General features: G+C 40.8%; 1 protein-coding gene across 3 annotated transcripts in view; it reads right to left on the bottom strand.

Annotated features, from left to right (window-relative positions):
* Positions 1-8,937: 8,937 nt before the first annotated feature.
* The window catches only part of CEP128 (centrosomal protein 128), a 532,978-nt gene continuing 525,967 nt past the window's right edge, over positions 8,938-15,948 (bottom strand). For all 3 annotated transcript variants that reach the window (XM_033953417.1, XM_033953420.1, XM_033953419.1), the window contains one exon: positions 8,938-10,347. In XM_033953417.1, the coding sequence (XP_033809308.1) occupies positions 10,262-10,347 (86 nt within the window). In that variant the 3' untranslated portion in view covers positions 8,938-10,261. The remainder of the gene's footprint in view (positions 10,348-15,948) is intronic.

Here is a 15,948-nt window from a genome sequence, read left to right as displayed (position 1 = left end):
AAAATCCAAATAGTAGCAGCATTCCATGCCCCCAATCCAGGATAAGCAGACTACAGACTTTTCCTCCAGGAATTTGTCCAAACGTTTCTTAAAACCAGCTACGCTATCCGTTTGTACCACCTCTGGCAATGCGTTCTAGAGCTTAACTATTCTCTGAGTGAAAAGTTTTTCCTTCTATTGGTTTTAAAACTATTTCCCTGTACCTTCATCAAGTGTAATTTTTGACAAGGTGAAAAATCAATCCACTTTTACCCGTTCTACTCCACTCAGGATTTTGTAGACTTCAATCCTATCTCCCCTCAGCCGTCTCTTTTCCAAGCTGAAGAGCCCTAACCTCTTTAATCTTTCCTCATACGAGAAGAGTTCCATCCCCTTTACCATCTTGGTCGCTCTTCTTTGAATCTTTTCTAGTGCCCCTATATCTTTCTTGAGATAAGGAGACTGCATAATAGAACCTAGACCCCTATCATGTGGCCTCAGGGCACCTAGTTTTATTACCCCCCATGACGCATAATGAGAGAGTATCTCTTACACTCTTGTGGTAATTATTTTTGAGTCCCTAACATGTTATTCAAGAGCTACTGTATTTTGTTAAAGCCGAATAATACCATAGGCAACTTAATCTGTTAACTGGAAAGACAAAATGGAGAAAGGGTGGAGGTGGGGGCTTCTGTTTGACAATGAAACACTTGAGTGTGAGCCCCTTTACTTGGCTGGCAATGCTGCTTAATGGTTAAGCCTACTGAGATATGAATCCTGAAGCACAAGACCTAGCTTCCCAATTCCTCATCCACTGCCCAAAAAAGACCTCCCGCAGAACAAACCTCTTTACTTACCCATCCCTGAAATCATGATGTCACTACAAGAAGTACCTAAACAGAATGTTTTCTTTCCAGGCAGCCCAACTGAACACATGGCTAGCAAAACCAATACTCGAAGCCACATCATACGCGGACTTCAGAAAATCTCTGAAGACCCGCCTCTTCAACACCACCTAAACTCTCCCCCCTACCATTTATAAACCGCCTTGAAAGTCCTCCCCCTTCCTCTTCCCCTCCCCCAACGCTTAATGCTGTACCTCTCTTACGCTCATTATATATATCTAGCTGTAAACAGCATTGATCCCTTGTAACTGTTCATATTGTATCATCCTATAACTTATTATAACATCCTGTATCTGATTGTAAACATCCTGTAACTGTTCTCTTGTTAATATCTTGTACCTTACTGTAAACACCCCAGTACCCTGTATCTCATTGTAAACATCCTATAACTGTTTTTCGTGTTAATATCTCGTACCTTATTGTAATCACCCCAGTACCTGCTCACTTTGCATTATCCTGTATCCTACTGTTAACACTGTACTCTCTCTAGACACGACTTCACTGTAAACCGCTTCGAACTTAGGGTATAGCGGTATATAAGAAATAAAATTATTATTATTATTAAATAGTGCCATCACCAGTCCCTGATAAATGTAGCACTATGATTGGTTGATGAATTTAAAATGCAGCACACAATAAACACACTGAGACTACAAAATCTTTGAAATAACATTGATAGTATTTCCACCTGTTAAGATATTCCAGGAAGCACTTGAGCACTATTTTCTCAAAAAAATGATGCCTATGCTAAAGTATTCTAGGCACGTGGAGATGAACAGGTTTAGAGAATGAATGTTTTATCATGTCTTAATGCTTTATGTTCATTGGGGATAACGCAAGACCCTTCCATCTGGCCCCGGCTAATGAAAGACAAGAAAAAAAAGAGAACAAGCCGAACGAGAGAATCCAAATAAGGAAGGGCAAATGAGATGTCAGTTCAGGTGTACAAAACAAACTTTATTAAAAGGTCTCATATGTCTATATGAAAAGATGAATCCTGTAAGAAAGTCCCACCAAGGATCCAAGTTTTAGCAACTAAGGTTGCCTTCTTCAGGGGATAATCAAGAGCCAAATATCCTCTAATAACAATAAGCTTCTACTTATTATGACGGGGGTTGCCGTACAACAGATTTCGAATAACTGGAAAAATTGGGATAGGCTGAATTATAGCTTTTGGTGGAACTCTTTGTGTCACATTTTCAAAATGGAAAGGATAATTGCCATGCAGCAGGGAAATTTCAGGTTATTTGGGAGCCATTAACAAGATACTGTAAAGATTGAAATTACTGCATAGAATAAATATTAATTTTTTTTCCCTTTTGTTCATACTGCAATATTATATACTTGGGATCCTTTCAGAAAACCATCAAACAATTGAGAGTCATTCAGAATGCTGCCGTCCGTCTCATTTATGGTCTCAAAAAGTCAGATCATGTAAGCCACTATTACAGAAAACTACATGGCTGCCGATGGAGTCAAGGGTCATCTTCATGTTTGCCTGCCTCTGCTTCAAAACCATGACAGGTTCATCCCCGATCTACCTGTCGCACCATTTTGAATTTCCAGGCACCACTTGCAAACGTAATACCTATCTTTTTGCCTTCCCATCCTTGAAGGGTTGTATCTACAAGAGATTCCTTGATAGATCACTTGATAGATTTCAAGCAGGCAAATGGAACAAATGTATAAGGGAAGGGGGATATTTGATTCGAGTTAGAATTTGATGATATATTAAGTGAGGTTAAAGTATAAAATGATTGTATTTTATGTTCCACTTATTGTGAGTTTTAAAAATAAATAAAGATTAAAAAAAAAACCAAACCCAAGAAAACGTTTTGTGGTGCAAATCTGCTAGAATTTGCAACGTAGCTACTTACTGCGTTTTAACAAGTACAGTACTCATCTACACTGATTCACACACCTCTTTCACATCACTAGATGCGTTATTGACTAGCCCCTGAAGAAGGCAGCCTTTGTTGCCGAAACTTAAATCCTTGTTGGGACTTTCTAACAGGATTTATTTTTTAATACAGACTTATGAGACCTTATATTAAAGAATTTTTTGTACACCTGGACTGACATCTCATTTGCACTTCCTTGTTTGGATAAAGAGGTGAGTCTTCAGGTTTTTTTCTGAATGTGGTGTAGTTTGTCTCTTTCCTGATAGCTTCAGGTAGGTCATTCCAGGTTTTTACACCCAGATAAGTTAGCATAGAGTGGAAAATTCGCTTGTAGTGAAGGTATTTTGTGGATGGCAGGTTCAGTTGGATTCTGTTAAGGATTCTTTTTGATGTTGACCAAACAGTAGAGAATAATTGGATGAGAGGGGCTGCTGAGTTTCCATATAGAATCTGGGGTAGGATACATGATGATCCGAAAATTATTCGGGATGATATTGGGAGCCAATGTAGTTGCCTGATGAAGGTTGGGATTGAGTCAGCATAATTCTCGGATCTGTGATTACCAAGAAAATTCTGAACCACCAGCACAAATGCTTCCCACGCTCATTTATTCCTTAGTTAGAAAACACATTTTTGTGGATATCTTTTGTTTCATGAATAAATCAAGGAAAAGTTTTGTTGTTTACCTGCAATTCCATCACTTTCTTTTCCAGAGATAAAAAAAAAAAAAAAAGATTTGGTATCGATATGTGAACATTTTTTAAGAAAGAACTGAATATTTCATGGGGTTTCCTAATTTATATATACTGTATATAAATCTCCCGTAAAGCACCTTGAGCTACATCCCATACAACAGTCCAGCCTTTAATGGTACGTTTCACTTTCTGCTTTTAATATTATACAAAAAGTCTGAAGGCACAATTATGGTAGTGGCGTGTCAAAACATACATAATACAAATCAATCCCATACAAAGAGAGAAAATCTTGAGAGGCATTAAAACAAGATGTAGAAATGATTTCAATGCACTGAAAAAAATATCAAATACACACTGTAAATGTCTTCTTCCCCCAATAGGACTAGTTAAAAAAGTCAATTATAAAATTTATTTAAAAGGCTTAAAAACAGTATTAAAAAGGTGTTCGTTTGAATGTTCAGTGTAAGCAGCACCATTTTGGTATATCGTTACTGTCAGCGAATGGGACCCCTGGATCCAGTGGTTCTCTGCACTGAGGGTAATTAACAGGAGTCCAAGGGGATGCATGTGTACAGCTCTTTCTGCCACAATCGACCAGATCAGTCACCTGGGTTACAAAAACCAAAACATTTTCTCTTATTCCTTTTACACGCTGTCCTACAAAAGAAGTCAAGACGCTACAGCTGCATTAATCCCACTTGTGATGTCATCTAATCTAATATTTGGGCGTCACGCATGCCTATTCAGGCTCAAGGTGACTTACAAAGGGAAGGAAAGAGAGAGGGGGGAAGAGGTGGGAAGGGGAGGGAGAGGAAGGCTAGGAGGAGAGAGTGGGAAATGGAAGAGAAAGAGGGATATTGGGAGACTAGGTATCGAAGAGGTGGGTTTTCAGTTTTTTTCCAGAATATAGTGTAGCTGGGTTCCGTTCTGGTCATTTCGGTGAGGTCATTCCAGGTTTTTACTCCTTGGGTTAACATCTGCCGATGTTATGGACAGGAAGCTCATAACTTAATATCCAGTGCAGAGTGATGAGGGGCATTAAAAAGCATGATTTCAACCATTTCACACGGCAAAATGTCACCTGAGCAATGCAGAATCGTTCAGATGAAGAGAGCAAGGTAACTGCGCTGTCTCTTCTACTGATGGGACCTCAGGCTTTCACAGATCTGACAGTCCAATAAAAAGGTTTCTCGGTGACCCCTGGCTGACAAAGCATACATCTGTAACCGTTTTGAAGAACTGATATTCACCATTAGTTTACTGGTTTCGGTAGCCTGTGGTCAGCCTTGCTAGGTGCTCTATAAACACTGTATCTCGCGCACGCTGCCCTGCCGCATTTTTACAACATAAATATTGCTTCGATGAGACTCGTGACCTAAACAGAATGGCCTGGATTCAGTGAATGGAGCCCAAATTTGGATGGTGGAAAAGATTGGCGTGAGTGCTCCAAGCCGAGAGCTCTTTATTTGGAGGGCAATATTTATGCCAGTTGAAATCTGCTGTAATTGCAGACACACAACTCTTGGGCATTTGGGTAGGGAATGGCGGGATTCTGTATCTCTGTGCGCAAATTTTTGATACGTCCCTGGCCACGCCCCTTTTGAGTTGCACGCTAGGGGATTTAAGTGCATGGGGTTATAGAACAGAGTGCAGGCTAAATCTCATTAAGGATAACACCAGTTTATTGCGAGTTAATGGCTTGTTAGCTATTTAATTTGTGCTTGCAGCTTCAATCCATATGCAAATTTGGGCATTATATATTGAAGCCAGGGGCATATGGTGATGTTGGATGCATGTGGTAAATGTAAGAGATTTGGTGACCCTTTGCATGTTGTGTGTGTTGCAACTTTCCATAGATCCTTGAAGAATGCTCTACTTACTTCATTGTACAGGGTCCACAACAATGCCACCCATCAAGAGGACTCAGATCTGTCTTGGGTGCGACTAGATCTTTGGAGTCACCGTTTCTGGGTTTTTGACATATATAAGTGAGAAATCAGGACTAGAGCTGTAAAATACTCTATAGTGTGAATTAAACAACAACAAAGACAAGACTGAGCCCAAAAGGTCTGATTTACAAAATGGCTTCTCCTTTGGATCATCTGGCAAGCCCTGCTACATCACCAAGCAGAGAAATCCACAGTACTTATCAGTTAATTACCATTTTTATGCCATTAATAAACGTACACAGTGCTTTAGGGTGGTGATAAGAATGCAGGTGAAATGTACCCCCTGTTCCGAAGAGCTTGCAAGATAAGCAGGTATCTGAGGCAATGGAAGATGAAATGAATTGCCCAAAATTAGAAGGTGGGGATGAAGCAGGAATTGAACCCTAGATTCCCCGCTTGCGAGTCCTTGCTCTAACCACCAGGTAACTTCTTCTTCCATTCAAGGATGGAAAACATGGGACAAAGAGGTAGGGGAAAACAGCAACTTAATAACTGATCCAAGTGAAGCAGCCTTGTTTCCATGGGGAAAGAGAAAGCTAGAGATTTGATATCCTTATCTTAGAAACGTAGAAACATGAAGGCAGATAAATGCCAAATGGCCCATCTAGTCTGCCCATCCGCAGTAACCATTATCTCTTTCTCTCTCCGAGAGATCCCACCTGCCTATCCCAGGCCCTCTTGAATTCGATCTTGTAACTATAAAAAGTTGGTATTGGGCATCGCTCAGATACTAGATTATGAGATGCAACTGTGAGATCTGTGATTTGGAGATCTCTGGCCTGCAAACCCATCTAAATGCAAATCTGTTCCATGGAGATTTTTGGAAAATTTTAGATCCCAACGGACACACAGAGTTCCCTTTTAAGTTGCTGATAACATTTAAGAGGGTAGTTATCAAGGTGTGCTGGCAACAATTGGGCTTTTCATATACCACAGGAGTCATCACCAGTGGTGGCTCAGTCCTGTAGTTTACTGATTCCTGTAGTAAGTGAATACTACTGTTTGTCAGCCACTTTGCAAGCAGAATTATTAGCTATGGGCCACAAATCCACAGCTGTTAAGGGTCACTGGCATCATTCTGAATCCTCCACCAGCAAGGGCAGAAGAAATGTGGGATAATTTCTGCCCCGGAAATCTATAAGGGAGGCCCGGGGAAGGCTTACAGGTATAGTTGGGAGGAGGTTCATGGGGGTGTGGGCAAATTGAAAGGGGGGATGGAAATTGGACTCTGAAGGGAGCTTCTTGGTGAAGGGAGTCTCTGGAGAGCAGGATCTGGAACTAGGGGCTACTGAATTGGGAAGGCCTAGGGAGTTATAGATGGGACTCATTTGGCAAAGGGATTTGTGATGGAGGGCACCTTATTTGACCGAGGTTGGCCCCTTTAAGCTGCCCAGTGCTCCCAGGAAGATAAATTACCCCTGCTTTTGGCTCAGGTTATTTTTCTAGAAATAAGGCTTTGGAATTTACATAGTAATGAGGTGTTTTGCATGCATTTGCATCTCATTACAATGTACCCTAAGATAACCTAAAAAACACAGTGCACTGAAACGTGCAGTGGCAAATAATGCACAGTATAGATGCAGTGCAGCACGATAATTACACCTGATAGACTTTTAGGAGCAAACACGTATGATTTCTAAAGAATAGTAGATTACATGGATGGGAAGTTTGGATAGGTCATCTGGCCTTTACCCACTGTCCTTTTCTATGTTCTGTGAGGAAAGGATAATAGTTGGTATGGAAGGGTTGACGGGATAGCCTATAGGGTCTTTATGGTCATCATGTTCCATGTTTCTACAACAAGGACAACCTACAAACTTTGAATACACATGTTTAATGCCTGGGTTGTTTAAAAAAATGATTTATAGCATTTTGGAGGGGGGTATGAGAAGTGGAGGGAGCAGAGCAGGTACATTGTGAAACAGATCTAGTTTGTGTCTGCAGTAGACAAGGTAAGAAACTGAATACAGTAGGTCATCACTCAACCACTGAATGAAACAGAAAGAGGGAAAGGCTTTTAGGAACACTAGGCCTCATTCTCTTTACCCAGATAAATACCCAAGTGTCCCAGCTCTGTGTCCCACTCAGATTTCTGTAAGATGAATGCATGAGCTGACTTCCTGTTTAAAGTGCTTTGTAGGCCACAAACTGAACTGTATTGCTCCCATTTGGGAGGTTGAGGGTTTTTTACTGAGTAAAGTGCCACATGGCTGACAGAGGTCTAAGCATTTAACTGCAAACAGAGTTCCTGATGAAGAACTTCTCAATGGCTTCAAGGGATTTGCTCTGTTTGGGGTAAACAGGGTGATGATTAATAACCGGTTCCTTATTCAGGAAGATGACAGAGGGTAGGTACAGGGCAGGATTAACCAATAGGCCAAGTAGGGTCAGGGGGGCCCGATGAACGAGAGCATCAACATTGTTTTTTCCAAACAGCGATGGGCCCCTCCAGCATTGATCGGCAACACGGGCCCCCCCCCGATGAGCAACGTGGGCCCCCCCATTGACAGAAAGTAAGACAAGCAAGCAACACAGGTAAGAAAGGCAACGGGAACTGTAATTGTGCAAGCGGTGCTGCTTGCCCAAAGCTTCCCTCTGACGTAGCTTCCTGTTTCCACCTGGGCGCATGGTGGGGTGGGGCGGGGCAGGGGACCCAGTGTACTTGTGTGCCTAGGGGCCCTCGATGAATTAATCCTGCCCTGGATAGAAGAGGAGACATATCTGGTGGCATCCTAATCCCTCTTCTCCCCCTAGGAGTTAGTATCACAAGACAGAACTATGGCCCAAATAAAGGGCAGGCGATAACAATTTGCTTTTCAAAGCTCTTTTCTCCATACGTTTTTGCCAGTAATTATATTGCTGTGCTAATTCACATAAGAACAGCCATACTGGGTCAGTCCAAAGGTCCATCTAGCCCAGTATCCTGATACCAACAGTGGTCAATCCAGGTCAGAAGTACATGGCAAAAACCCAAATAGAAGCAGCATTCCATGCTACTGATCCCAAGGTCTGTCTCAATAGCAGATTATGGACTTTTCCTCCAGGAACTTGTACAAACCTTTTTTAAACCCATCTACACTAACCACTGTTACCACATCCTCCAGCAACGCGTTCCAGAGCTTAACTATTCCATTCCCTAAGTGCAAAATATTTCCTCCTATTAGTTTGGAAAGTTTTTCCCTTACAAATGGTTTTAATCCTTTCTCTCTACCTAGCTCTGCGTGACAACAGACGTGTAGGATCCCAGTGGAAGTTGCATGTGGTCAACAGACCCACTTCTCAATCTGCTGATAAAGGGCATGGAACTTCTCTCATTTGAGGAAAGACTAAAACGGTTAGGGGTCTTCAGCTTGGAAAAGAGACGGCTGAGGGGAGATAGGATTGAAGTCTACAAAATCCTGAGTGGAGTAGAACGGGTACAAGTGGATCAATTTTTTACTCCGTCAAAAATGACAAAGACTAGGAGACACTCGATGAAGTTACAGGGAAATTTTTTTTCACTCAGAGAATAGTTAAGCTCTGGAATGCGTTGCCAGAAGATGTGGTAAGAGCGGAAGTGTAGACAAAGACCTGGAGGAAAAGTCCCTAGTCTGTTTCTGAGAAAGACACGGGAGAAGTCACTTCTTGCCCTGTTATCGGTAGCATAGAATATTGCTACACCTTGGGTTTTGGCCAGGTATTAGGGACCTGGATTGACCACCATGAGAATGGGCTACTGGGCTTGATGGACCATTGGTCTGACCCAGTGAGGCTATTCTTATGTTCTTATGTTAACCAACAGCTGAAGCACAGGCACCTTTCTTTAGATATACAATACAGAATTTTCTGAAGCAGACCGTGAAAACGCTAAGGCTGTTTATAGGTATTCTGCATGCTGTTTTAGATTCTTTAATTTGTAACTTGCCAATTTGTATTCCTTATTTTTTTGTTACTTTTTATTTTTCAATTTTTTAGGGCTGCATTTTGATTAAAATTTGTAATTGCAATTGGAGATACTGCCTGTCTGGGGTTGCTTTATGAGTTCCTGCTCTTTCTGGTGGCTAAAGGTAGTTTTTCTTATATCCAGTTCATAAAAAGATGAAAACAGACTCTGTAATGGGAGCAGAGTGTAACTTCCATTTCTTCTGCACTCTTCTGGAACCTCCTGCATATTTAGCTCCTGAAAAGTAATCCAGAGCACCCAAATTTCCAACAAAACCCACAACCCTACTGCAACACTTTGGAAGGTGCACCACGATTGTCTAATGGCATTAACTTGGGAAAGCACGCCTCGTGACCACTGCATTCCATTTTCACGTCACTGAAGACTATGGAAAATCATGGAACTGGCACATACAGGCAACCCAAACATTGTGCAAAGATTAGAGTGACTTCCTGACTGCAGATAAATCCTTGAATCCTTTCAGGCTGGCTCATGAAACAGATGCGGGATGTGTGACAAGTCACTGAAGAGGGGTGGGATTAAAGGTATTAGCACAGCACCTGAGGTTAGAACAGGGTACACATGAAGCATAGACTGGTCCTCACTTGGATGACGAGGCGTTAGCACAAGGAGTTCTGTAGGGATACCTAGATGCCTATCAGTGCTTTGGTCAAGGCATCCAAGCAAATGCTTATTGACCACCATTCAGTTTTGAGCCGCAAAGTCCTTCAACAGATACACCAAATATATACCATGTCTTCAGGCTATATAAGTCTATCACTGAGAAGTAACTGTGATGGGACTGTTGTGCCCATCTATATATTTGGCACCACACTTTCCCGAGCTGCAGTCCTAACTCTTTGTTTTCTTAAAGCACCAAACATCTCAGCAAAGCCCAAGCTCTAGCTCTTCAAGACTTTGTCCCATTGACGGTCACACTGAGAGAGCTATCTCCGAGTGCATCGAATCCCACAGGGACCTGTGTTTTTGGTGATGCTAGAGAAAGGAGCAAAGAAGGAGAGATTAGTAGCTTTCCAGGTTGAAATCAACAGTCTATAAACCTGTAGAATAAGATAGACTCGCACTTGGGGGTTATAATTAGTTTGTAGGAGAGAATATACTGCATTGAGAAATAAAAACACTACTGTTCAAAAAATATCTCCCATCACTCTAACTTCCACCCAATGAGTCCCCAATCAACGCCTTTGGAAACACCCACCTTTAGTATCTCTTTGTCTGTGATCCAGAATGTACTGTAACTCTTTTACACTACACCCGATTTAACTTGATTCAGTTGACATGTATTATCTTCTGTGATATGTATTATCTTCTGTGATATGTATTATCTTCTGTGATATGTATTACCTTCTGTGATATGTATTATCTTCTGTGATATGTATTACCTTCTGTGATATGTATTATCTTCTGTGATATGTATTATCTTCTGTGATATGTATTATCTTCTGTGATATGTATTACCTTCTGTGATATGTATTATCTTCTGTGATATGTATTATCTTCTGTTATATGTATTACCTTCTGTGATATGTATTATCTTCTGTGATATGTATTATCTTCTGTGATATGTATTATCTTCTGTGATATGTATTATCTTCTGTGATATGTATTACCTTCTGTGATATGTATTATCTTCTGTGATATGTATTATCTTCTGTGATATGTATTATCTTCTGTTATATGTATTACCTTCTGTGATATGTATTATCTTCTGTGATATGTATTATCTTCTGTGATATGTATTATCTTCTGTGATATGTATTATCTTCTGTTATATGTATTACCTTCTGTGATATGTATTATCTTCTGTGATATGTATTATCTTCTGTGATATGTATTACCTTCTGTGATATGTATTATCTTCTGTGATATGTATTATCTTCTGTGATATGTATTATCTTCTGTGAAATTGAAGTACCATTATCCCTAACTGTTCCTGTAACTTACCTTTATCCTGAAATGTAATTCTACTGGAACTGCCCAGATAATTTCTATATTGTAATCCGCCTAGAACCGCAAGGCACAGGCGGAATAGAAATCCGTAATGTAATGTAATGTAATGTAATGTAATATAGAAAGGATTTGTGCAGTTAGCATCAGGAGCTAATCAAACCCCGGCGGTTTAAACTTTTTCCACATTCACCAACTCAATTTTGTGGGGACAAATCAACCAGGTAGAAAGGTGATGCTGGAGGCATCTCCAGGGGTGGGTCAACTTCAGCTGGTTAGCGCTGATATTCTGCACTGACAGTCTACAGTTATCTGAATAACTCTGGTTGGAAAAATGACTATCCTGAAGGTGTGAAGATACATTCAGTGGTGTATTTATCTAGGTATGTTCTGCTGAATATTCAGCTACATTTACAGCAGTGGTCTCAAACTCCAACCCTTTGCAGGGCCACATTTTGGATTTGTCGGTACTTGGAGGGCCTCAGAAAAAATAGTTAATGTCTTATTAAAGAAATGACAACTTTGCATGAGGTAAAACTCTTTCCTTTTGGTTAAGTCTTAATAATAATATTGTCATTTATAGCTAGAGACATATGATCGAGAAACTGTTTTATTCTACTTTTGTGATTATGAGAAACATACCGAGGGCCTCAAAATAGGACCTGGCAGGCCGCATGTGGCTCCCGGGCCGCGAGTTTGAGACCACTGATTTACAGTATCTGAACATGTCTCCAGTAGGCAAGACAAGAAACTGTATAGAATGGTTTAGCAAATAATTGGATCAACTGGACAGCCTTCCCCACTCGGTGGCTTTTATTTTAATCTACAGGGATGTCAGATTTAGAGGTGCATTCTCATATCTAGGCTTTGCCTAGATAGCAAACAGTAGGGTATGGCTACAACCTTCCGCAATACATCATACAGACAATATTGGGAGACAGCACGGACCTCTGCGTCTGCGTACATCTTCCACAGCCAGCAGTATGGGCAAGGCTTGCACCTAGGGCATATTCCTTTGGGCACTGTGGAAAACTTTCACCTGAATTCGCTCTTGTCTCGTGTGCTGCTGGTCGCAAGATATGAGGAGGCAGCAAGGGAGGGGCAGGAGCGCGGAAAGCTCGCTTCTGCCGATACACCGCTGGACCACCAGAATTTAAAGACACCAGAGGGGTGGGGGTGGGCTGGAACTGTCTACCTCTTAGACCTACCCTGTACTCTGTCTTGTCCTACCACTAGACCACCAGAGGGGGGACAGGATACAGAGCCTGGCAGGGAGAGGGACTGGCTGCATAGCCTGGTAGGGCAGGGAGGGAAGGGGAATGGGTGCATCTCACGATGAAAAGTCAGATAGAAGCCGTAGTACGTAAAAGCTATTTTACTTTATGGAGAGTGCGAACAATTTGACCATACTTTAAATTTTCTGCTTATAAGCTACTGGTTCAATCACTTTTACTGAGTCTCCTTGACTACTGTAATATCGTTTACTTATCAGTCACTAAGAAAGAGCTATCAAGACTATCATTAATTCAAAATACAGCAGTTAGACTGATTTACAGACTAAAAAAAACATGATCGTGTAACTCCGTTTTATTATGAACTTCATTGGTTGCCTTTGGAGGCTGGGATTTTGTTCAAGATGGGCTGTTTTTGTTATAAGGTTCTTTATGGCTCAACCCTAATTTACCTGATTGATAACTTCATTATAGCTACACATAACAATAGTAGAAAAACACAGACTTTGTTCAATTTCCCTCCCGTAAAAGTAAGAAATTCCTCAATCATGTCCTAGCATTCAACGCAGCTTCTCAGGAAAAGGAATTTAATTTGGTGCTGTTTTCCGCTGATTCTTACATACATTTTAGGAAGAAGTTGAAAACCTATTTTTTCCTTAAATATCTGACTAATTAATCCATTCTTTCTATGTAATATGTTATAATTAATAATTTTTTGTAAACCGCATAGAACTTTTGCTATTGCGGTTAACAAGTACATTGTAATGTAATGGCATATTTTATTAAATATATTAGTATACAACTTGGTTCAGAATGTTTTCTTTCTTGTTAGCAGCAAATAAAGCCACGATGGAATTAAAATGAAAAAATGTTTGGGCGCTGACATTTATATTTTGCTTTGGCGTAGTAAGGGGTGAGGGCGCCCGCACCCCTCCTCCTCCCGCTCCTTCCCTGCCATGTGTATACCTTCACTTCCTCCCATACCTCTAGCTCTTTGACAGCGTGAGCAAAAGCTCCAACCTGCTGGTTGCACTGGCCCTGGCTCTTTCTCTGATGTCACTTCCTGGTTGCAGAACCAGGAAGTGACATCAGAAGGAGAGCCGAGGCCGCGGGCAGCAAGTTGGAGATGCTGCTCGCACCGGGGAATTTGAAGGGGCATGGGGAAGGGGGGGTGCGCTTCCCACCCTCACTATGCCACAGGTTATACAGTATGATGCAGTCTACAGTATTGTAATTGTGTATATTTCTGACACTGTATCATGTAATTCCTATTATTAGGTTCCAATTTGCCTGTTTCCAAGTCTATTTGGATACAGCTTCCTTTTGTTTGTTAGTTCAATCATCGATACTGAGTATCCTTGATTATTGTAATATAATCTACCTGGGCGCCTATAAGGAAATTTTCAAAAAACTAAGAGTGGTTCAAAACACTGTTGTCAGATTGATTTTCGGTCTGAAAAAATGGGAGCATGTTACTCCTTATTACCAAAAATTATATGGTTACTGATTGAGGCTAGAGTTTTATTCAAATTTGCATGTATTTGCTTCAAATCAATCTTCGGTATGTCCCCAGGTTACCTTGTTCCCCATTTCTCTTTAAATCACTCCAATAACCCCCCCCCCTCCCCCATAGAGTCCAGTTATTCTCATATCCTACTGTCAAATCATATCGTTTGAAGAGATCTCTCGAGAGAACTCTCTCTTTCCAGGCAGCCAAAATGAACGCCTGGTTTGGCAAAATCATGCCAGGAGTCTCATCCTATTATTTTTTTAAGAAAACTATTAAAGACACAACTATTTGACAAATTTGTAGCCCAAGCTTCCTAATGCTTTTTAAATACAACATGTATTGTGTACATTCTAGAAATTGATGTATCTTTTTGAACTGTATATTCGCTGGATGTTCAGCCTTATCTGCTGTGAACCGCCTAGAACCATTCGTGATCTGGCGGTATATAAGAATAAATGATTATTATTAACAAAATTGTACTTGTTGTACACCGCCTTGGATGAGTTAATAAATCCCAATAAATCAGTAATGTTGACTTTCTCACCAGACAGAACTTAGAACTGCCCAAATCTTTTTGAACAGAGACTCCTATGTTGGTCTACTCTTCCTTCTGCTTGCATTCTGCTACTGGTTTACTCTATGACTTGAGTTGAAAGTCTGGCCCAGGTGTCCACCACCCTCTCAGTGAAAACATTTCCCTACATTCCTTTCCAGCTTCACATCCAACGTGACTCCTCCTCCTTGAACTTTTCATTCTACGGAAGACACTGCCTTTCGCTACAACACTGAAGCCTTCTGGTTATTTGAATGTTTGTATTGTACCTCCCTCCCCCACCTCTCAGTGGTGTAGTTCATGCACATTTCAGTGACCTTCCTTTGTCAATGTCATTCTTATATATGGTCTCCAGTACTGAAGACAATTCTTAAAAAAGGAACTCACCTGAACAGAGGTAATATTGCTTACTTCTGCCTATAGCTTTCCCAACTGTTTTGTTACACTGACTGGCTACCTTGATGTTCATAAACATATATAAAACAAAAGAAAAAATAAAAAGATGACGATATCTTTTTATTGGATTAACTTAAGCTACTAAAAAAATGTATTGTTAGTCCAATAAAGATATCATTTTTTTCTTTCTCTTTGAACATTTCTATTTATTAACCTTTAATAGGACTAACACAATCACATTACTTTATCCAAGATGGCTACCTTGAGGTCTCTGGAGATGGCTGAGAAATGAAGAAGGACAAGTCAGTCTTACATAAGAAGCCACAAGAACCGCAAATGTTGAGCCAAGGGTAAGTTTATTATACCCAGCGGCTAATGGCAATAACAAGAGGAACTGACACAGCCATGTTTGAGCATAGAAATGCTTGCATCAGAGGTCAAATCTCTCAGGACCAATTACTCACAAATATAACTAGTGATAAGGTCTGGTCATATTTGTCTGTGGTTTTATGTTTTGACCTTATCACTAGTTGTGTTTGTGACTAATTGGTCCTGAGAGACTTGACCCCTAATGGAGGTATCTCTATGCCGAAGCACAGCTGTGTCGAGTCCGCTTGTTTGAGCTACTAGACGCTGGATATAATAAGTTTACCCTTGGTTTTACATTTGCTGTGTTTATCGCCTTGCTCCTTGTGGTTCCTCTGCTAAATCAGGCATTTGTGGTACAGAAATTGAAGAGCTAGATGTTTAGGGAGTTGAAAAACTAGCATTTCCTTGGATTAAAGTAGAGTTGGCAAACCCCTGACCAGTTTTCAAACTATATAAAAGCATCATCTTATTTAGCCTCTCTGGTCACTGTCACTTATAAAAACACTAAAGAGGATTAGGCCTCATAGTGAGCCTTCTGGTACCCCACGTCACGTCCCCTTTAGCAGAGT

Source organism: Geotrypetes seraphini, chromosome 7 (genome assembly GCF_902459505.1).
Source record: "Geotrypetes seraphini chromosome 7, aGeoSer1.1, whole genome shotgun sequence".
Classification (NCBI taxonomy): domain Eukaryota; kingdom Metazoa; phylum Chordata; class Amphibia; order Gymnophiona; family Dermophiidae; genus Geotrypetes; species Geotrypetes seraphini.
This window is presented reverse-complemented; position numbering and strand designations above follow the sequence as displayed.